Here is a 22,976-nt window from a genome sequence, read left to right on the forward strand (position 1 = left end):
ATATACTCCCCAGAAAAGACATATGAAGAATCCTGTCTCAGAGACTAACAAATCGAAGCACGTAAGATGCTTTGAGCGTTCGACGGCCGCGCTAGGTTCCCATGGCAAGCCTTACGATTCTGAATGTTTTTACAAGGTTCACACTACATATTTGAGGGCAGGAAGCATCGACGGAAGAAAGAAAGGGACGAGGGAAGAGCTGCGCAACATTCGTCAAAGAAACGTTTGTTTTTACGGCTGTCGAAATCCCGTCCCCCGCTGTTTCCTGACCCTTTCTCTATCCCTCTTTCTCCTCGTGTCGAGGCCACAAAAAGGAGTAGTCGAGATCTCCCTTTTCGCCAAGTTTTCGATCTCTTTTCTATCGTCTGCGCCGTGTCTACTCCGCTTTCTCTCCGCCATCCTCTCTGTTCTCCCTCGTTCTTTCTCCGACTTACTCGCCCCGAACAGCACTGAGCAGCTGAGGGACGGGGACGCCTCCAACGCCCAGAGTGTCCTCGATGAGGCTCCAAAGGACGTCCGCATCCATTCCTCCTTGGTTTTCTTTTTCGCAATCCAGCGTGAGAATCGCAGGTTCTGCCGTGGTGTCTTCTAACATGTCTTCTTCGTCGCCCTCGCCGTGTTTGATTATCTGCTGGGCATTTTTCCCCACCTTCCGCAGCTGGGGAAAGAGCGCGCTCTTCTGCTCCGGCACAAGCGCCCCGGTGACGAGGCCGCCGTCGACTTTGTTCACTTTGAATCGCGTGGTGCACTGCAGCAGTTGGTACAGGGCTTGCAGGCTCTTCTCCTTCGAGGACGACTCTTTTTTCGCGCTCTCGAGCGCCTCGAAGAGCCGCAGCTTCTTCTGCCTCGTGAAGGACAGATTTGCCATCTTCTTGTGCACTTGCTGTCGATACACCTCGACCTGCTCCTTCTTCCTCTGCGTGTCTTTCAGGCGCTTTTCCAGCTTCTCCTGGCCGCCGGCTTGGTCCTGCGCGACGCGCTGGACGACTTCAAACTCCCGTTCGCTCTCGTCATACAGTCGCTGCTCCCTTGAAAACAAATCCCGAACCTCCGAGTTGAAGGCCACAGCCTTCGTTCGTCGATTCGCCAGGGACGCCGACGCCCGACGGACAGCGCGCAGCATGCGGCCCTCGAGCATGATGTAAGGGGTCACCTGAAAAATGGGGGGAGAAGACCTCTGTACGCGCCTCCACACACCTTAATTGAGAGCCAGGCATTTCGAGAGAGACAGAAAGGGACATTTGGACCTATTCTCTGTTCTGTTAACAACACACTGCGGCAAATCAAGCACACGAACATGAGAAGACGAGCAGCTACGCATTTGCTGGGGGCAAATACGTCAAAAGACGGACTTCTGGATATGTGACATAAATCTGATCATAGCACGTCTACAAATGTACACATATGTACGTATGGTAAGGATTTACGGCGCCCGCTGCGTTCCTTGTGTTTCGCACATCATCTGGTCCAGAGAGGCGGACTCGTCTACATGAGACGGGACTGTGTCTCACCTGTTTTTCTTCGTCAGTCATATCGCAAAGTTTCTTGACAGTTGCGTCGACCATTGGTCTCCACTGGTCTCGGAACTCTTCCGCAGTCTTGGGAAGAGAAAACGGTCCGCTGTCGCCTCTCTCTCTCCATCGGGCTTCTTCACCTGCCTGCTGTACGTACTCCCTCAGTGACCCGGAAGCAGGCAGAACGTGCTGAAGGTTTTCGAGTTCCCGAAGTTTCTCGTTTCTCGAATGTTTGTCTGCGCACAACGCGGCACTCTGAGGCACTTCGTTTGCGCTCGCAGGCGCGCGTCTGGAGCATCGCGACGAAAGCGGAGAGATTCTTTCCTCCGCTACAGAGATCCTCTCACTCGGCGACACTCCATGCATGTCTCCTCGAGCAGAGACCTCTGCGGAGGCTGCGGGCGCCCCCTCCTGTCGGGAGTCTGAAGCCATCAGAAATATCGCGTTGGTCTTGAGAGGCGAGGACCTGCTAGCCGTGGAGGAGGACATGGACTTGAACCCAGCTCTCTCAGTCTCCTCGGAGCCTGTCAAAACCGAGTGCAAAGCCGGGAGAGCAGGCTCGGAGGGCTGCGACAAGAAACTGTGTGTCTGATCTTCGGTTCTCCGAAGGCGCTTCGACGGAGAGAAGGCGGCGACGCTCGACGGCGAGAGATCGGAGTGGCCTGCGTCCTCTCGTGCTGCGGTCGCAGGGGCCGCTAGTTGGGCTCCACGGCCAGAGCCGACAGGAGACGAAGAGGAGAGTCTCGCGAGCACAGGACGGCTGGGTGAAGAAGCATGGCGAAGAGTCGAAGACGCTCGAGAAGGCAGGGGGATGAGCGTGGTGGAGGAGACGCCACTGGTGCCCATCTTTGGGCGAGAAGAGCGAATCGCAGATGCGCGAGACAGATTTCCGGCTTGTCCTCTGCTGTCTCCTGCGCTTGCGGCAAAGCGTTTCTCTTCCTCCTCTCCCTCCTCAGCTGCTCGCCCTCTGCTCTCATCTGCTTGTCTTCCCTCTTCTCCCTCTCTCGCGTCCAAGGACGAGAGACGCGGGTGAGGAATGCCGGAGACATCGGCGTTGAGAGACGGTCGTCGCGGCAGGGGAGAGGACGAAAACGAAAAGGACGGACACTCCGCAGCAGACGGCGGCAACTGTCGCTCTGTGCCGAGTCTAAGGCGTGACTTTGAGGAGAGTGGAAATGGAGAACCGGCATCGTTTCGTTCGCATGGAGAGACGCGAGGTTCTCGCAGCGGAGAGGAAGAACCTGCCGCCTCAGGGGCAGGCCCCCACCGCGGGCTTCGAACGAGAACCATATCGAGTTCGAAGTAAAAACGACAACAAGGTTGACTCCTGTTTAGATCTTGAAGCGCTTTGTAAACGAAACCCAAGTTCTACAGCGTTCGAAAGTGACATAGTTGAGATGACGTAGACTGGGGGGAAGCGGAGCAGAAAATGAACAGGAAGAGCAGCTGGAGTCTATGGAAAGGCGAAACAGGAATGGCGCTGGATAATGCGACTGTTCTGACAGACAAGATGACAGACCGCAACGCCAGAGAAACAGGAAAACGACAGAGGCAGAGATACCTGTCTTTGGGCGAGTGAGATGAAGCAGATGGTGAAAAGGGGAAAACGGATGCAAAAGGCCTACACACACGCGACGTGACGGCTGGAAAAGCAAAAGAGACGGAGAAATAGGGTGCCCAGGAACACAGGGGAAAAAACAGCCGAGCAAGGCTTTGGCGTGAGAGGATGAGGGCACTGAGAGAAGGAGCAGTGGAAAAAGGTGGGCGGTGAAGACAAAGCCGCAGAGCGTAGAGAAACTGATGAGTTGGGGGAAGAAAAAGACAGAAACACGAGAAAGGGGGTACAGATACCGCACAAGGGGAAAGATGACAAAGAAGAGAGAAGCGAGAGAAAAGGCCGCCGAGAAAGCAGGCGAAAAAACAGGTACGCGGAGTAGGCGGGCGAGGGGGAACTCTGCGTATATGTTCGTTCGTTCTGCTCCACCGCAAGAAGGCCAGACTCAAGACCCACCTCAACAGAGGAAGTTGACGTGTCTGGCAGTAACAGTTGCTTTAATCGTTAAGTCTTCTTTTCCAGAATACCACAAAACTACGGAAAGCGACCATGCCAACCGCGGCGAACCCTCCCGTTTTTTCTGTCTTCGACGGGGTGTGCTCGCGCTCGCGGCCCACTTATGTTGCGCGACACCCTCGTGTGGACCCTCCACCTCTTGATGTTCGACTGTTTCTTGTGGATTTTCTCTGCTGCGTTCGTGTCTCTCTCTACTTGTGTGTTTCTTTCAGTTTTCTCGCGATGTGTTCGGCGGACCTGCGGTCGAAGTGCATGTGGCAATCGCAGACAGCAATTCTCCACGGTGACCTTCTCCGCGCTTTCTCTGGTACCCCTGGCAGCTGTATTATTGGCTTCGCAGATCCGTTTCTCGTTCTTTGCTCTCCCGCGCCTCTATACACCCGCACTCTCGCGAATCCACACCGACTTGCCCCTACATTCGAGGGAAAAGTTAAGAAAATAGGAAACGCCTTTTACCACGTGAAGTCCCGTATACTGCCTAACCTAAAGTCCACCAAACCCCTGTGAAAGGTGCCGGGGTACTTATCATCCGTCTGTTTACACATGCAGACATGTGTAGGCGTATGTAGTACGCAACAGAGAAAGTAGAGAAGAGGGCCCCACGAAATCGAATTGAAAATTAAGATTTAGCCCGAGGAACGGACCATATCAGACACAACAGTTCTGTCGTTCTCGACCACGTTACTCCAGCGAGACCTCTTTTCCACGTTGAAACTCTTCGTTCTGTTTCCCAGTTCCTTGGTTGCCGTGAACCGGCGCAACAATGCTGCAGAATTGAGTAGTGGTTACAGGAGCGTGGTGCTAGTAGATTTGATCTGCCACTGTAAGCACACGAGCAGTCTGTCTGCCCAGCCGACTTATTCTCTAATAGAACCGCGTACCTCCCTGTGTCTTCAGCCTTGAGAGTTGTTTTCCTCGGTCTTCAGGCGTCCCCGTAAAGCCGAAATGTCATTCTCTTTTAGCGTTTGTGCTCTCGTCGGTTCTTCCTCTCGCTCGGGCGGCTTCAGCTTTTTGAAGGAAGTAATCGCTAGAGGTTGTGTGTTAAACCGCGGTGTGGCCGCGCTTCTCTCTCTCTTTCGCGGTCCCAGGAGGGGCTTTTAAGAACAGCAGACAGCTGGAAAACTCGCGTTTAACGGTCTATCAGCTGCCCATGTGAGTGGACAAACAGTTGTAGACTTTGGTTTCGCCACGAACAGCAGGCGCGAGAACCTGGGCTACTCTTTGAAAACGAAGCGGCATGGGGTCCGTCCGTCTGCAAAAATGCTCGGGAAAGAAGGTGAAGGGAAAGAGTGGCAATCGCTCTCTATTTTACGGAGAGCCTGGCATGATATTGTTATGGTCTTAGCTTTCAGGCAAGCTAGTTATCGCTGCATCCTATACACACTCAGGCCCGAGAGATATTTTTGCGCTCCGTATACTAAAAGGCATGAAGCTGGAAGGCGAATGTGCATGCGGACATACGTGGAAACTCTGTCCGCCTGTGATAGTCTCGTTATCTCTCGGACACTGAGAGAGAGAGACAACTGCTTTCTTCTGCAACGACCCTCTTAACGCCGAGGACGGACATCACAAGGACGGGCAAAAGAAAATAACGGAGCTTTTCTGAACAGAAGGACCCATCGAAATCCCGTTTTCGTCTTTAAATACTAATGACTATATTTGAAGAGACATTTGTATACATATGTGCTCAAAACTATCCTTGACGTACCTACTGACGTTTACTCCACAGGTACACCATGAGCATAGATGCACATATAACATATATATATATATGCATTTGTTTGAGAAATGGACGAAACAAAAAGTAGTGACAAGAAACGCCTGCAGGGAGCTAATGTTCTCACGCGTTCCTCGGGATGTAGTGCCTATCAAGCTCATCTGCATAACTCTTGTTGCCTGGCTTAGGGAGTCAGGGCGCCGTTGTTCTCTCGTCTTACGCGGGAGCCCACAATGTGGTGAAATTTGCGGCTTACGGACGCAACGTTGTCTCTTTGTTTTCTGTGTTTGACACTCCAGAAAAGAAGTCTGGAAAGAATCGCAGTTCTATCGAGGTTCAGGTGCGACACAGGTCACAGATTTAGCGTCACGGCATGTCTTGCGGTTCCTCAAACTGTGCCTGTTCTCTTACACGTCGTCTCCGCATTCCACCATGGTTTATGTATCAGCGAACTGCGCTTCACCCTTCGCCTCGCCCAGAGGGACAAGACCGAAGCTCGTGGAAGTCACACGCATTGGAATTCCACCGGGGTGCCACTCAGCGCCAGTGACTCTTCTTCAGAACGCCCTAGCTCCTTCCAGATTTGTTTCTTCCTGGCAGAGGGAAGAGGAGGGAAAAAGACCGGAGAGAGGCCGGCAAGAAAAACGAGAAAAACGAAAGTCTCCTGTCGCCTGCGGGTACAGTGCCTCCGGCGACAAGGCTATCCTCCGTGAAAGGCAGTCACCTTTCCTGTGTGACTCTTCTCGTCAGAAACGAAAATCAAACGTAGAGACACCGAGGTACAAACCTCTCCACCGAATGCATTCCTCTACCGTTTCGTCTTCCTCTTGGACTTCTTCTGCATCTTTTTCCACTTCTGCTTCTTCGTCTTCTTCGTCGTCTCCGCTGTGTAGACGAGAGAATCCGAAGCGTTTGTCGTCTCCTTGTAAGAGAGCAGTTCCTTCCTCGTTGTCGGTCCCTTGTAGGGAGCGCGAAGAAGCGAGTCTTCGACTGCACTCGATTGTGAAGAAAGTCGAGTCCGGGGGAATTCGATTTCGACAAGGAAGCGACTCCTGCTCTGTCCGGGAAGCAATCGAAATTTTCTGTGGAGAGAGACCTCAGTGGAGCGTGCGTCAAGACGCGCTTGTGTTCGTCCACGGAGCTCCCGCGAAGCCCGGCTTTCGACTGTCCGGCGAAAAGTCAGTCGAGGACGAGGGCGACAGGAGAGAAAAACAGACAGCCTCTCTGGTGCCGCAGACTCCAGGCATGGCAGGCCTCGGACTCAGGGACCAACTCGACCCACCAGCACCCAGCAATACGCCACACATGCCCAGGCGACAAACGAGCAACGAAGCCGCAGAGGACTCACGCAGTCCTGCTTCCACTACGGGGGCAGAGCGAAGGACTTTAGTAGGTTTCACGGAAGAACTGTCACCGAGTGTGGGGGCGACCGACTCACCCTTCTTTCGAAAGAGCAACGCGATGTCCCTTTCTTCTGCAGTATCTTCCTTTTCACCCTGCCACCGTGCCATGCCTTCTTCTTGTGCAGTCGATCCTTCCTCTCAAGGACTTCCGATTTCTCCCGCCTGTTCGCCTTCTTCGATTCCAGGTCCAGACGAGCTCATCGGGGCTTCGTCTCTGCCTCAGAACGTGTGTTCGCCTTCCTTGTTCTCTCTCCACCGCCTCCGTGGAAGGGATTGCCCTTTCTCTCCTGCTTCGTCGTACGCAAGCGCTTCGCCTTCCTTCGGACCTTCCCCTCATGTTTTGTTTTCTCGTTCTCCACCAAAAATTCACTTTCTCCCTTCATCTGACCGCTCTCGCGACTCATCGATGTTGCCTGCTTTCCTGTGTCAGAAGAATTCCTCTGTCGCCTTGTTACATCCCGCCGACAGCCCTCCGTCTGCGGCATCTTCTTCATGGGGCTCTCGTTCATCTTGCGTAAAGCCGCTGCAAAGTTCTTCTCCTTGCCGAAAGTCTCAGTTGCCCTCTTCGACTCCAGCTCGTGTCTCTTCCTGCTTCTCTTCCTTGCCATCTCCTCCCCCACGCACCTCTTCTTCTTGTCAGCAGTCGAACTGTGGTTCGCCTGGCTCTTGTCCGTCTTCTTCGAGTTTTTGTCCTCGTTTTTCTGTCGCAGCACATTGCACAGCCTGCTTGGAGACCAGTTCATTGCCTCCAACCAACAGTAGCAGCCGCCTGAACGCCGCCTCCACTCGAGAAGAGAACAAGGTCTCTTCTCCGTCTTCCTCTCCTCCTTGGCGCGCCTCCGCTGCCTCACATGTGTCATCTCCTTCTCCTGTCTCGTCGTCTGTCTCCGCTTCGATTTTCTCTGTGGGGAGACAGGAAAAACGGAGAGATCCGAGCGCGGTTTGTTCAACTCCGCAGCCCCGCAAGTTCTCAGCGAGAGAAGGAGAAGCTGGGCGAGACGGACCCCAGGCAAGGGAGGGGGGCAGACCAGAGAGAGCGAGGAGCAAGGAAGAACATGGGAGCGAGAGGAAGCAGGAAGCCGAACCACGAGAAAACTGTCGAAAAGGCGAGATGGCCAACGAAACATCAACAGGTTCTCTCCCCTCTATTCTAGACGAAAGAGTAGCAACTCCGACAACTTTAACCGATAAAAAGGGAATCCAAGTCGACCCGGAAACGAACAATGGTTTAGCAAGTCCTGCTTCGCACGCTGCATACATCTGGCGTGCTCAGTCGCAGTCTTCTTCCGGAAACGGGTCCTTGTCTTCTTTCCTGTCTTCTCCCTCTTCTCCCTTTTCTTCTGCTTCTCCCTCGCTTTTTTCTCCACTCTGTGGACCTGCTTCCGACGCCACTCGCCTCGCAGGTCTCATAGCCGGACCGTGCACTCTGCGAGAGGCACAGAGGGCACTGACAACCCCAGCAAAGCGTTTCGGACTTCTCACACCGGTGACAAAAACAGTCTCCCCTTCGCGACTTGCGTCACTTCGTCAGGCCAGAGGACCGGAGAAGAAAACGAAGAAAACAAAGGACGCAGAACTGGAAACGAGGCACACCGAACAAGCGTACAGACTGAAGAGCAGCCGCGAGGAGACAAGAGTGAAGCCGCTCAACGCAGCTTCTTTGTTGGGCAATGAGGGGAAAGAGAAAATGAACTTGTCCCCGTGCTCGCGTTTCTTCTCGAGAGCCAGAGCAAGGGAGAAGGAACAAAGATCCCACGAAGGAGAGAATGAGAAAGGAGGGAACGAAGAGATCCGTGTGGCGGGGAACGACGAACCAAAGAGACAGGAGGGAGGGTCAAAAGGAGAGGCGGTGCTGATGGACAGGATTAAGAGCTCAGAGAGCGATGCCGACAGGGAAAGAAAAATAAAACTGGAAGAGGCACTGTCACCTTGTTCGCTGTTCTTCGCACGCGCGAGGAGAAGACTCGCGGCAAGCAAAGGAACACAAAATGCAGCTGGGGGAGAGCAAACATGCGGAGAGAATGCAACAGAGGCGAGACAAACGAAAGCTCTGGATAGGACGAGAAGGAGAACGAAAGAGACAAGTAACGCCCGTCAGTCTCCCACAAAACGTCGAGGCTCCTTTCGACTGAATCTACACAACTTACAACATCTCCCGTGTTCTCCTTCTGCACCATTCTATGCACCTTGTTCTTCTAACTCTCCTTCGTTTGCTTCTTCTTCGTCATCTGTTTCTTCTTCTTCACCTGTTTCTTCTTCTCTTGTTTCTTCTTCTTCCTTTCCTCCTTCTTTTTCGTCCTCTTCCGCTGCTTCTTCCCCGTTTGCGTCTTGTTCCTACATTTCTTTTTCTTCCTCATCTTGTACGTCTTTCATGGCCGGTTCGTCTTCACTTCACTATGGATTCTGGGGGGAACGTCCGTTGCGAGGAGCTCCTGTTGAGCAGCCAGGGTCTTGTGCAGCTCGCGCTCGACACACACGAGGGAAGTCGCCCCCGCACCAGTCTTTCTGCTTTGAATCGCCCGGTTTGTCTCTGCCTCTCCAGAGACCTTCTTCCCCACCTTCTTCTCGACCATCGCGTTCCTTGACGGCGCCACTGTCTCCCTTTTCCGACTTCTTCTCTCGCGTCCAAGGTCGCACAGCGACTCTGGCAGCCAACCAAGAGCAGCCAGCCTTCTGTGGCTCTCCTGGCGCCTCGCCTTCGCCACTCTCCTTTTCCTCCTCTCCGGCGTCTTTGCTCACCTTCGAGTCCCCGCAAAGGAAGAACAAAGAAACCGCGCTGTCTCCCGGAAAAAAGAAGACGATAGCGACTTCGCCTCCACGCTCTCTGCCCATACAGAAGGAAGGACGCAGAGACCCCGAAGACCGGACGGCAAGAGAAGAAGAACAAAGCAGATACGCGAAGAGCCACCTGGAAGCCTTGTTTGCGGGGAAACGACAGGCGCACATCGCTGGCGAGCAGCGAGAAGAAAACAACGAGACAGAACAGGCGAGGGCAGAGAGAGAAGAACGTGAAGAAAACGGTGAAGAACGCAAGAAGAGAAAGGAAGAGACATCACACGGAGGAGACAAGCGTAAAGGAAGGACGAGTGAGGAACAGGGAGAGAGAGAGAAAGAAGAAGAAAGCCGCGAGACAGAAGGAAAGCACGCAGATGCCCGAGAAGGAAACATGATGCAAGTGGAGAGGAACGCGAAAGACAGAGGAGCCGAGAATGGCAGAGTCGACCACGAGGAGAGACAGACAGGAGGAGAACAAATAGGGAGAAAGACGGAGTATAAAGTGGGCAGCAGGGAAGGAAACGGGGCAGACGTGAGACGCGAAGAAGAAGACTCAAAGGAAAGGGAGAGTCGTGACGAGGCCTGCAAGAGGCCTGGCGCATGTTGGCCGGACGCGGAAGAAGGCCAAGGGGCTGAGAGAACGCGAGTTGGTCGAGAAAGAGAAGAAAAACAAGAGCTTCAGTCGCCTTCTCGTTCTTCGAAACTGGAGAAAGTGGCGTTCGTGCCAGGACGTGATCTCCACGCAGAAGACCCTCGAGAAGAAAGGACAGACTTAAAGGGGAGCGTCGAAGCGGAAATTCAGAGGGGCAGGACGGAGGAACTTCAGAAGGGAGAAGCACGAAGACACCCAGGAAGCGACGGACGCAAACGCTTCTGCACAGAAGGCGCTGGAACTGTGGGGAGCTCGTGCGAGCGCCAGATTGGAAACTCCGTGAGACCGGGAGACAAAGACACACCACAAAAACAACAAGCGACAGCTGGAGAAGAAGGAGAAGGCACGGGAAAAGACAACACACCTTCGAAGACAAGACATTTCTTCGACGACCAAGTCGCTCCGACCTCGACCGCACTCGACCGCAGCTCTCAGGCGGCAGAGGGGAAAGGCACTCTCGTCCGAGAGGAGGAAGCAGGAAAATCGACAGTCCTCTGTGCGAAAAAACACGGTAGAGAAAACCTGCAGATACGTGAGAAGGAGGTCGCAGGCAGTCCAGAAGGCGAATTGGATGAAGCGATACAAAGAGTCGATCTCGATGGACAGTCAAATAATGGAGACTGCCTACGAGCACCACAAAGAGCAGAGGAAAACAGTCACTCGAGTCCGCGCTGCAGTCGTAGCAGCGAACTTCATGGAGAAGCGGGAGCACCCGCGAGGATACGAGAAGAAACAAATGCAGAAGTGCGACAGGGAGACACAAGAGAAGAAAGGCTGCCGCAAGAGGCTGTTGTTTTTGAAACACAAAAACAAGGCCCCAGACAAAAACAAGAGCGAGAAGCTCGGGAGCGAGAGGGAGATGACGCCTCGTGCCATGCGTCTGCGCCAGTTCACCCCCGACCTCAAGCTGAGCCTGACGAAGATTGGAAACAGATTTTAGAGGAACTGGAGGGATATTTCCACTCTCTCGCCGACCCTCATTCTCCCTCCCAGATTGACGGTTCCCGCGTAGCTTCGTGCCTCTTCCCTTCCTCTCTTCCTTGTGCACCTCTGTCCCCCGTCCTCCTGCCGTCTGCGCTTCCGTTCTGTCCTTCTAGTGGCGTCTCTCAGGGTGAAAAAGGCAGAGAGGAAGGAAACAAAGAATGCAGCCAAAGCTGGACCTGTGCGGTCCACCCTCACGACCCACAGAAGGATGGCCAACAAAGCGCAGACTGTAGTGAAGCTGCCAAAGGCGTTCCTTGTTTCACGGCTTCTCCGCTGTCGTCTCCAGCTCGCGCGACATCACTCCACAGCCGAGGAAGCCAACAAAGTGTATTGAAAACAGGGGCTACCCCAGCGACTGACTTCCTTCCAGAAATCGTGGAACCTTCTTCTTCTTTCCGTTCTTTTTCCTCTTCTCCTTCGCTCTCCTGCGTTTCCTCTTCGTCTTCTCGCGCCTCGTCCTCCGCCTCCTCTCCTCCCGTCACCTCTGCGACGAACGCCCCCGACTGTCTTCCGGGAACTCGAAGGCGAGGCCTGCCGCCAGTGCCTCCACCGTCATGCGGTGGCACAGCACAGTTGAAAGTGACACTGGCGTCTCGTCTCCCATCTCGTCCACCTCTCTGCTCCTTTTTCGCTGTGGGCTCTGGCAGTGTGTCTCGACCTCTCTCGACTGCATGCCCCTCCTCGTTTTCCTCTTCCTGCTCCTCCCCTTCTTCATCTCCGGTTCTGTGTTCCTCGCCATCGCGTTCTTTCTCTTCTGTTGCTGGTTGTCGCTCGCCTCCTCCTCGTCACATCGTCCCGCAACGAAACCGCGTCCAGTCTTCGGCTTTGCGCGTCTCGCCTGACCGCCAGTGCTCGCTTTTGCCCGCCCTTGAAGCAGAACAACAGCCGCCAAATGCTTGCGGCGAGTCTTATGCTCCCGTCATCCCGTCGCTTCCCAGCTCCTCCTCTCCCTTCTCCAGCGCCGCGGCTCCCGGCGGGGTCCTTCTGGCACATGCGAACTCCTCCGATGCCAAGACATCCCCCGCGTCCTCTTCGTCTCCTTCTGTCTCTCAAGTGGACTCTCTTCCCGAGCGTGGGCCTCAGGCACTGGCTTCGACTTCTCCGCGGCGACTCCTCTCACCGTCGACAGCTCAGAGTGGGTGTCCTGTACCTACGCCTGATCTGTCTCCTGTCTCTCTTCTCACTTCGCCCTCCGTTTGTTCGGCCTCTTCTTCGTCCTTATCTTTGGGCTCGGCCGTACCTTCCATCACCTCTTCTTTGAGCCAACCATCGAGTTCGCGTCTTCCGCTTCCACCTCGCAACGCTCCAGCCATGCCCACGAATAACTGCTGGCGAGTTTCACCGTGTCCACTTCCGCACCCTGCGATCGCATCTCCGTCTCGCGTTTCCAGTCACTCTTCTTGGCCTCCCCCGGCATCTCGTCCTCGCCTTGAAACTGTTCAGTCCTCGATGTCTCACGCCGCTGCTCTTGCCTCTTCGTCATCGTCCTCCGCTTGTCTCCTGGAAGCGTCTCGATCCTCCAGTTCCTCCTACGCGGCCAATGGCACCCCTTCGTCTGCGTCCTCTTCGTTTTCTTCTTCCTCTTCTCTTACCTTCTCGTCCTGTTCTCCTTCCTGTGCTTCTTCCGCTTCCTCGTCTGTATCATCCTCTTCTTTTGCCTTCTCGTCCTGTTCTGCTTCCTCTGCTTCTTCCGCTTCCTCGTCTGTATCATCTGCCTCGCATGCCTGCTCGTCCTCTTCTCCTTCCTGTGCTTCTTCTTCATCCTCTACTGTCTCCTCTGTCGCAACTTCCTCAACCTCTATTTCTTCCCTTCCAGCTCCGGCTTCCATTTGTTCTGTGTCAGAAGTCCCGCAAGTTTCGTCCTCGTCATGTTCCTTCTTGTCAGCGTCTTGTTCCGCACAGTCTTTATGTCACACTCGTCTTCCTTCTTTCATATTGCTGAACTCCGCGTATGGGTGCTTTTCTCAGTTTCTTCCTTTGCCTGCCCAAGAGTCTTTTTCCTGTCCTCTCCGTTGTTCTGCGTCTCACTCAACTCACTGTCACTCTTCCACCTTATCCTCTCAACCCCTTCCACTTCCTCCGCTGTCTCATCCCCTCCCTCTTGCTTCTCCTCAGTGTCAGGGCGCTTGTTCTCAGGGGCTCTTGACCTTTGTTCCTCCTTTCTTCTCTGCCTGCAAGACTGTTCGGACATGCCCGTTTTCCAGTTCACTCTCTGGCACTCTTCGTTCTCCTTCATGCAGTTGTTTTCCCTCTCTCTCCTCCTATCCTTCTTCCACTCAGCGTCGGCCGTCTTCTGCCCCTCACTGTTCAAAAGGTTCTTCCTCTCGTCGTTGCGTCTCTGAACTTGGTTTCGCTTCTTGTTCACACTTATCACCCTCTGCTTCTGGTTCTCTCGTTGAACCAAAGCTGTCTGTCTCTCCTCCCCTTCCTCTCTCCGGGCCTGCCTCCGTGTCTGCATCAGATGTCGATCCGTCTCGTCCTTCCGGACTTTACAACTCCGCTGTAGCACCGCCTCTCTCGCACCGGTCCTCGTTTTCCTCTCCTAGTTCCTACTCTCCACCGCGTTGTCCGCCTTCGGAGTCTTGTTCTCTTTCTTCTCCTGTTCTGCACTCTGCCCTTCGCTCTCCTCATTCTTCTTCGTCTTCTAGTTCGCCTTCTTCGTCGCCTCCGCGATATGCTTTGAGTTGTCCCTCTCTCTCTTCTCGCGCTTCTCCTGTCTCCTCCACCGCTTCTTCCCCCTCGCCCCCACGGTGTCCTCTCTCTTCGTCTCCTTCCAAGTCTCCTTCTCCATCCCGTCTCGAACCTGTTCTCCCCTTTCTCTCTCCATGCCGTTCCTATTCGTCTCTGTTTCACCCGTCTTCTTCGCATTGTCGACCTGCAACGCCTGGAAACTCTTCTCCTCCGTTGGAGGCGCTTGCGTCTCCTCATCTTCCTTTCTTTCCTTCTGCGTCTGCTGTCGCCGTTGTTCCCTCCTCGTCTCCTCACCCGGCGCGCTCGTCTCCACAATCCTATTCGTCTCTTCCTCGTTGCCCGCCTCCTTCGCCCGTTGCAGATTCTCCTTTCTCTGTTTCGTCTCTCGCATCAACTGGCTGTTCGCCTTCCGGCCTTGCGTCTTCAGTGTCGGCCTCGATTCTTTTCCGTCCTCCGCTTCTCTCCTCGGACCATTCTTCGTCGTCCTCTTCGCCTCCGCATTACGCGTCTTCTTCGTGGCTGAATTTCCCCTCCTTGCACGGACTCTCTCCCTCTCGGCATTCGTCGCCTCGAGGTTCTTTCGCACAGTCGAATCCCGCCCCCGCTAAGCCGCCTCCATTCCCCGACGGTTCTCAGCCTTCTTCAGGCAACTCCAATGTCTCCGGTCGTCCTGCTGCTCTTTCGCCTTCCCCGCCGCATTTCCGACTGTTCCTCCCTTCCTGTCGCGATTTGCGTCGTCGTTCTCGTCTACCTTCTTCTGCTTCTTCTTCGTCCGGCCCCCATCTCCCTCCATCGCCCGACAGTTTGTCCTCGCTCACGCCCTCTTTTCTCTGCCGCTGTACTCCTCCTCTTCCAGACTGTTCTTCCTCTCCCACAATTGCCTCTTCTCTTCTGCTCTCTTCCCCCTCCAGAAAGGCTGCTCTTTCTCACTGTATTCCTTCTTCGCCGCTTGCCGCTGTCGCTTCTCCAGAGTCGCCTCTCTCCCTCGCAGAGAGAGACGAGACGCACCAACGCGTCTCCAGTGTCTCTATTCCCCCGTCCTGGACAGGCGCTCCTTCGGCTTCTTGTCGTCCCTCCACCTCCAGATCTTATTCTGTGCATCTTCGCCAGCCAGGTTCCTGCGAAAGAACGCACAAGACGGCAAACGAGTCTTGCCCTTCCTTGCATGTTTCTCAACCGCCTCTGTTCTCCTCGCTTCCACCTTGTGCGCTTCCTTTTCTGTCAACGTCGCCTACGGGTTTCGAGGACTCGAAGAAAGAGGCAGAGAAACTCAGCACAAAGAGGAACTCCAGTGTCCGGAAGATGTTCGATCATAAGCTACGCTGCGACGAACGAGACGGAGAAGACGACCGCACACAAGGAAGGAGAGAAATGGAGGGGAGCGAAGAGGGAAATGGAGGAAGCAGAAGCGAGGCAGCAGACCGCAGAGAAAGGCAGACAGGAAGAGAGGAGTCATGGGCAGAAGGGAAGAGAAGAGGACACAGAGAACGGACAGGGGGAATGCACACAAGAGAGAAGAGCGCAGATGCCGAATCATTTCCAGAAAAACGAAGGAGAGAAGAAACGCGAAAAGAAGTCGAGCAAAAGTTGGGATGCAGAAGGCCGGTCAACAAGACGAAACGTGGAGCAGAGGCAAAATCGCTGACTCTCAAGGCGAGTGCAGAGAGGTCTCACAGGGCATCCACGTTTCTACATTCGCCGCGTCACCGGTCGCTTGATCGCGTCTCTTTGGGCTCCACTCTGGAGGCGGCAGTTCTTCACCACTTGCGATGCGAAGAGAGTGAGTTGGAAGTCCGCCCACGACCCTCTTCTCGTTTTCCTCGTTGCGTGCCGTCGACATCTTCTCCTTGTCTCTCCATCAAGCCAGAGACAGAACTCTGTCGAGGCACATGGGGACATGGAGCTCCTGAACGGCGCCGTGAAGAAGCTGAAACCGAAGGAGAGCGATGGAGAGAAGTCGAGCGAACGTGGAGGGCGCAAGGAAAAGGCAGACAGCGGAAGGAAGACGGAAGCAAAGGAACCCATGGACTTGCCAGCCAAGTCCTCCTGCGGGGAGAACAGGAGAACGATCCAGACAAGCAACGAAGAAGGAGAAAAAAGACACAGACAGAATCGTTTAGGGAGAAAAGTGAAGTGTACAGCAAGAAAGTAGTAGACGAGCGGCCGGAGCGCGTTCTCGCTGCTTCCCTGTCCTGTCTCCATCCGTATGTCTTTATCTCTGAAACAATGGAAGTCCCGAACAAGAAGGCGATCCAGAACATGACGAATCGCGTCCGAGGTTTCCGTCTGCAGAAGGCACAGCGAGAAAAACTTGTGGAGTCTAACGGGCTTAACACACATCCCTTTGGTCTCACGCTGCCTGCCCTTCGAAGCCGAAGTCGAGAGAGGACCGGAGAGGCTACTTGCCTCGAGACGCCGGAAATTAAAGAGGAATGGAGAGAAGCTGAGAGAGAAGACCGAAGTCGAAGCAACCAAGTGAATCAGGAGAACGGGAAGGGAGAAAAGACCGAATCCTTCGATGAACTTTCAAAGAAAGGTGCAGGGAAGCTCCCAGAGGGATGGCCGCAGAGAAACGCTTCGAAAAACACACAAGAGAGAGCAGCGAGACGCCCAAGACAACAACAGAACAAAGCCGAGTCGAGCCACAGCTCGTCTGATTCTTCTCTCCGGCCTTCAGCACTGGACCGCTCTCGAGACGCGTCTCCGGGAAACAGTTTTGCAGTTTCCTTCTTATCTCCTTCTCACCATGAAGCTCTGCAGTCTCCGCCTCGGCCGACGGCCTCTCCTGCTTCGCATTGCTCCGCCGATCCCTGTACGTATCTTGCGTTTTCTTCGCCGAAGGAGCTAGCAGTCGTGGAACGAACTGGACCCCAGGAAAAGCCAGGAAACCGTTCTCCGCCCTGTTCCCATTTCTCCTCGGAAGCAAGCAGCCGCCGGTCTTCTTCTCTCTCTTCACTCTGGAAGGCACATGGTGGGGTGTCTCTGCCTCCTCAGCAAGTGACGGTGCCGCAGTGCGGAAAAGACACAAAGGAAAAAGGTTTTGTCGCGTCGCCCAGTCCCTCAGCGCTGTGGTCTCCAGTAGAGGAGCTCCTGGCGCTCTTCTTTTCTTCTCCCCCGGAGAGTCGCGGCTCTCTCACCCTTGAGGAGAAGCGGAACGCACAGCTGAAGGAGGAGACAGACGTGACACAGCCGAAGAGGCTTCGAAGTCCTCGACAGAGCGAGAAGAAAACGCAGTCATCGAAGTTCGTGTGGGCGCCTCAGAACGAGGTGACTCGAGAGACAACGGATCGGGAGAGAAAGAGAATGCCGGAAGAGAAGGACGAAGGGAGAAGCAGAGAGTCTCAGAGGCACAAGGAGAAGCAGGTGACAGAGGAGGAGAAGCAACGCTCGAGGAAACAAGCCGAGAAACGAGAAGGAACTGTTTTTGACCGACTTTTCAACTCGCACAAGTTTCCACTAGCCCGGCCCTCCTCGTTCCGAGAAAAACGGAAACAGCAAAGGAGAGAAGAGGAGAGAGACCGACGACTGAAAGAGGCAGCAGAATGCACATTTCGTCCGAATATTAGCCGATCTCAGCGCACAGTCTCGGGCTTTCGTTTGCGGAGCTCGGACGAGGCACTCGGCGGGGCGCCATCGAGAAGAGAGGGGACAGAAGGATTCGAAGGGAAAAAACATCGGGAGGACGAAACCGCCACCAAGGAGAAGCAAACAGGCATGTGGAGACAACAGAGAGATCTAGAAAAGAAGGAGGAGGCAGGGGAGAAAGCGAACAGCAGCGGAACCGCGGAGAATGCAAATGACAGCGTGAACGACAGTGAAGCGAGTGGAGGACTGGAGCAGAAAAGGGAGAATGAATTCGGAGAGGAGAGACGATCAGACACAAGACCGCAAAGAGAACACAGGCAGCAGCGAGAAGTGAGACGGAGAGATGACGGATCAGGAGAGAGAAGGAAGCAAGGACAGCATGCGGAGGAAAAGGGAGGTGAAAGACAAAGATATAGGGTGGAAGATGTCGTGGAGACCAACATACTGGGGTGCAGAAAAGTCGAAGGCAAGGCAAAGCAAGGGAGGCACAGTAGAGAGGACGATGACGAGAGACGAGCAGAGAGAAGACAACAGGGACGCGTTCGGGAGAAAACGCTCAGACTGTGGCTTCAGGTCAACGCCGATCGATGCGGAGAAAACGTCGAGAAGAAACCTCAGGGAAGAAACGATGAAAACGACTTGGATGCTGCCGAGGAGTCAAGGATGGTGCACGCAACAGCACAATCACAGAAACACAGCACAGAGTCTGACGTAGAGGGACTGCTCAGAGACGAAACTCGAAGCGAGAAAGACTGGAAAATCAGGAATAGAATCCAAAATCCAGGGCAAGAGGCAGCCGAAAGAAGAGGGAGGGGGCGAAGTAAAGAGGAACGAGGTCAAAGGAACCAAGGAACAGAGGGCGCGCAAGAGTTACACAGAATCGGTCGCCCTGGAGAAGAAGAAGGTAACAGACGAGAAACGGATGCCAAGAAAGCAAACACAACAAAGCAGACAGAGGGACGCAAACCAATGAAGGAAGAGAAGCGGCAGCTGAATGAGGAGGAAGCGAACAAGAAAGAAAAGGAGGACCTCGAAAAAGGGAGACAAGAAGGTCAAGAACAAGACGCGAACAAAGAAGTAGGTACGCCTACCCTCTGCTGCCGTCTGCCATTCTCTTCTTCTCCATCTTCGATGCCTTCTGGGCCGGCAGAAGCCTGTCAGCAGGAGGCGGAACAGATGACGGAGAAAGCTGGTATCCCAAGCAGGGAGGAGGTGCAGAACCGGCTTTTGATGGAGAGCGAACGACGAGAAAGAACTCAGCAGGAAAACAACACACACCAGGAGGAGCAGCGCTGCGCCACGGGCAGCCATGAAATGTCAGCATCGCCACAAAGGGAGGAGAATAGTAACTGCATAGGAAGGAAAACGCGAGGAAATTACGACCCCTTTCTTGCTTCCAAGCGATGCCAGAGAGACTCATCTCCCTCTTTTCTGAAGTGCCTCCGAGGAGCGAAAACAAACATTTCATCTTCTTGCTGCTCCTCGTTCCCCCGCCCTCAATGCTCCCGCTCTGGCTCTGCCGGCTTGGTGGCTGATCACCATTCTGGAAGCTCTTCGGCTTCCTCGCTTCGCTCTTCTCCATCTTCTCGCGACACCTTGCGCTGCGTCTACCATCATGGCTCTTCCCTCCCTTCTGCCATCCCCCCAAGTCACAGCTCCTTTCCGCGTCCAGAGACTCTTCACACACAGAAAAGGTTTGAGACACCCTCGCCTCTCTCGTCTTTTCTCGGGAGAGCCTCCGAACGCACTGACACTCTTGAGGGCGTTTCAAGGCTCGCGCCGGAACCAAGAGAACACAGGGAAAAGCCAAGAGAAGTTGTTCGTCCGCCGAACCATTCCCCAAATGGTCACCGTACTTCTGCAGGCCCCAGTTTTTCTCCTTCCCTCAGAACACAGGCGCAGGCGCCAGGAAGAAAACGAAACGGAAAGGAAGAACAGGAGAAACGCGGAAGGACATGGTTGCGCCTTCCTGACATGAAGGGGCATGCGCGTCGCGAGCGCGCCCTTCTCTCATCTCAAAGAGGAAGCATGAAGAGAACGTTTCCAGCAGCAGCGAAGGCAGAGGAGACAGAACAGTTCGAGAGGACAGACGGTTTGACTGCTATCGACTTTCAGGAGCTGAGCGGCACCTGCCAGACTGCCTCGTTCCCCTGTTCGTCTCGTTCGGAGAGACCCGACACAGACCATGGTTCATGCGTCTCGAGGGAAGAAGAAAGTGGAGAGAAAAACCTGACAAAGGCGCAGGGGGATAAGAGAAAACCGTGCAGAATGCCCATCCTTCGTGCGAGAGCCATGAGCTGCGACAGTCCTCTCCTCCTGTCTTCCTGTCGGATTCCGACGGGAGATTCGAGGGTACAAGTGGCCAGAGAAGAACACACAGAAAGAGCGGATGAAGCAGAAAAATCAGGCCCAGAAGATGGAAGAAAAAATCCTCGACAAAGACCGAGGGCGCAGAGCTGCGTCGGGCGGATCTGTTTCTCCAAGTCTTCTGCTCACTTCCAAATGGCCGGAGATTTTGGATCAACGTGGAAGCAGAAAACCACACACTCCAGCCAGCAAAGAGACACGAAGAGAGAAACACGGGAAGGCCTTCTCCAACAAACGGGGGTTTCCAAAGGGAGAACAAATCTCAGATTTTTGCGTCAACTAGGACCAGCAGACACCGGAAGAAGTAACACAGAGAGGAACAGCTGCCAAGGTGTCCCGTTGACCCACAGCAACTGCAAAAAGCTGGATCTTTTTCCCTTCAAGGTGGGCGAAAGTCCCAGGAATGAAACATGGCTTGTGGTGGTTTAATGGACAAAGCTTTCTAGTTCAAGTTGTGTGCAGCGAGGAACAGGTTGTTGCATGATTCGTCGAGTTTCATTGCTTCTGGAGCACCCGTGTCTCTTGGTTTAAGCGGAGAGTGATGCGAAACACTGCTAGAAAACCTGATGGTGTTTCGTTCAAGGTCACATGTGACTCTCCAGACTAACATAGAGAAACGCATAGATCCATCCACACGCATTTGTAAGTAACTGTGTACTGTGGGTCTTCTGCCACAGCCCCAAGTCTTCAAGCCCCGTCGAAGTAGCGAGCCGAGTGCCTCCGTTCTCTCGTAAGTCTTTGCCTCGGTCTAGGAAAGAAAGCGTCCTGTTGACACATGCTGCTGCTCTAGCGGGGTGGGAGGAACAAAGCATAATCAAGCGATCTCAACTGCATTTGGAGACTGTAGACTGCATTCTACAGACTGCGCCAACTGTCGAGCTCGAAGCTCCTAATCTCTTTCCGACGTGTCTGCTGGCTTTTTTCTCTGGAGAAGGGAAGTAGGTTTCACAGAAAAGGGATGTTTAGCAGCGTCTTCGCCTTCTTTTCTTGCCCTTTTGCGGTTCAGCGTTGAGGGTGGTCTTACCGACCCTCCCACTCGTCTCCGTGTGAGCCTCTCTGTGTCTCTCTTCTCGGTGACTACGTCTGTGCTGCGCCGGCCTCTGTTTATTTTGATGCCGCGCTCTCTGATCCTCGAAGTGCGCCTGTGTGACAGGCTGTTGAGAAACCCCGTGACAGCTCGACTGTACTGCGCTCAACTGGCGCGGATGGAGCGGTGCGCTGAAGAGAAGCGAAGGCTCATCAAGGAGCTTAGACAGCTCGAAGAGGTACTTACTTTATAGGATGACCAATAGTTGTAGGTAACTGGCACCTGTGTATCCGAGGTCCCAACGTATGTATACCATCTGCTCAAATATCGTTCGCTCAAAGCGCTCTTGGATCCAGTGTCCAGGACTACATCGCGCTTAAGAACGACCCCGTAGTCCACATCGGTTATCCTCCCCAGAAAGTCACCACGTGGATTGACAGCGAGAGAACCCTTTGTTTCTTCCGCTGTTCGTCTCCGGTTCCTTGTTCGATCCTTCTCTGCTCACTCTAACACTATACATGTATATTTATATATATATATATATATATTTGTAGATAGGATCCGCATTTTTCGTGTCAATGCACGTCCAGAATCCGTGTGCAGATCGTTTGCCTGCTTCGCGCAACCTTGTCGCTCTGAGTGTTCCTGTTTTCCTGCAGCTCAAAGAGTGCACTTTCAAACCCAAACTGATTTCAACACCTCTTCGATTTATCGCACGAAAAGCTCTCCGTCGTTCTGCGTATCCGACTGACGCTTCTTCCTCCTACGGCTCCGACAAATGGCCCTCTGTTGCTTTGCAAGCTCCAGATGCGCTTGCAGGCATGCTGGTGCGGCTCGAGCCTTCTTCGTCGTCGGCCTCCACGGCCTTTCCTCCCTTGTCTTCCAGGTCTTTCGGGCCGTCCTGTACGACGTGCTCTGCGGCGGCCTCGGCCTTTCCCGATTATCGAGCATCGCCGTTCTTTCCTTTCTCGTTTCCGTGGCTTCCCAGCGGCATTTCCCCCTCATTTCCCCCTTCGTGCTCTTCACCGTCTGTTTCTGTTCCGTCTTCTTTGTCGCCTTCGCCCTTCAACTACTCGCCTGCTCTGGGTGCTTTCACAGTCTCTTCACCGGACCCTGTCTCCTTTTCACGACCTTTTCCGAAGCAAGAAGCCGAAACTGCCGGTGAAATTCCTCGCACGCAAAGAATTGAGTCGTCGCGGAAGAGCAAACCAGGTGCCTCAGCCAGGCACCCTCAGGATGTCCCTGTCGTTGCTTCCCCCTGTATGGCATCGGTGCATCTGTCCTCATGCGGAGAAGAACAGCACACGACGAAAGAGAAAAACCAGAGTTAAAAAGAAGCAAGGAAAGGCAGCAGAGGGGTCTGTGAGGAGCGAGGAAACCGTCGTTGCGTGAATCAACGGGAAAAGAAGAAAAAACTGACAGCTAAAATGTAGGCACTGTGAGACCTTCTTTAAAGATACATCTTCCGCCTCACATTCTCTTTCTACGACCTCGACTGAAGGCAGAGACCAGAGGCCACCGTCGGCGAGCCTCTGTGTTGTTCACCATTTTGCCTCAACTGCTCATTTTTTTCGACTCTGTTTCCCAGCCCCTCCTAGTCTGCTTATCTCGTTTTTTCTCTGCTCGTGTGGACAAGTGGTGGAGGAGAGATCGCTGCATCGATCCTTTTTCGTGTTTGCCAGCGAATGCGTACACCTTCAAGTCCTCTGCTGTAGGCCGTGCTTTAGTGCTCATGTGCTCCACGCTACAGGAAAGCCAGACCGAGGGAAAAGACGGCCTGTATGTCTGCCGCTGGTTTCTGTCTCATTTTCTCCCAGTATGCCCGACGCTTCTACCGGGAGTACATCGAGGGTACATTCACGTGTTGCTGTCGCATTTGCTTCCTATCCTTTTTGGTGTGCGTTGAAGAAAATCTCTCCAATATCTACTTTTCTCTCCCTTCTGCCCACCTCGTTCGCTAGTCTTTGGCGTCATGTTCCGTCCATGGATTGTGGGTGTACTACGCGTTCCCTTGGCGGTCTTGCCCCATAGTCTGCACTTCAGAAACTGCGTACTTCATCCTAGTTTCGAACAAGATCGTGGCGACCACGACTCTCATGAAGCGTGTGACACGATTCGCTGCGTGCCTCGATTCGCGCTGTGCGTGAGATGACTCGAACTTCAGCATGCCGTCATCTATAATGCCCAACA

General features: G+C 54.0%; 2 protein-coding genes across 2 annotated transcripts; one reads left to right on the top strand and one right to left on the bottom strand.

Annotated features, from left to right (window-relative positions):
- Nucleotides 1-36: 36 nt before the first annotated feature.
- Nucleotides 37-3,591, bottom strand: TGME49_212800 (hypothetical protein). The gene is made up of 2 exons (XM_002370988.2): nucleotides 1,512-3,591; nucleotides 37-1,153 (listed from the first exon to the last, which is right to left on the bottom strand). Exons 1-2 carry the CDS (start codon nucleotides 2,802-2,804, stop codon nucleotides 431-433), a joined length of 2,016 nt encoding a protein of 671 aa, XP_002371029.1. The 5' UTR covers nucleotides 2,805-3,591; the 3' UTR covers nucleotides 37-430.
- Nucleotides 3,592-5,734: 2,143 nt separating this feature from the next.
- TGME49_212810 (hypothetical protein) lies at nucleotides 5,735-22,596 on the top strand (the record flags this gene model as incomplete). Its single annotated transcript, XM_018779576.1, has 4 exons — nucleotides 5,735-20,143; nucleotides 20,437-20,489; nucleotides 20,913-21,024; nucleotides 21,446-22,596. 4 exons carry the CDS (start codon nucleotides 5,735-5,737, stop codon nucleotides 22,115-22,117), a joined length of 15,246 nt encoding a protein of 5,081 aa, XP_018637860.1. The 3' UTR covers nucleotides 22,118-22,596.
- Nucleotides 22,597-22,976: the final 380 nt, after the last annotated feature.

This window comes from Toxoplasma gondii, chromosome V (assembly GCF_000006565.2).
Source record: "Toxoplasma gondii ME49 chromosome V, whole genome shotgun sequence".
NCBI classification, from domain to species: Eukaryota; Apicomplexa; class Conoidasida; order Eucoccidiorida; family Sarcocystidae; genus Toxoplasma; species Toxoplasma gondii.

Excerpts from the sequence above, each read along its gene's own strand:
- TGME49_212800 (XM_002370988.2), bottom strand. The coding sequence starts at position 2,804 with ATGGTTCTCGTTCGAAGCCCGCGGTGGGGGCCTGCCCCTGAGGCGGCA. Across the intron at positions 1,154-1,511 it reads TGACTGACGAAGAAAAACAG|GTGACCCCTTACATCATGCT; the intron begins GTGAGACACAGT and ends CCCATTTTTCAG.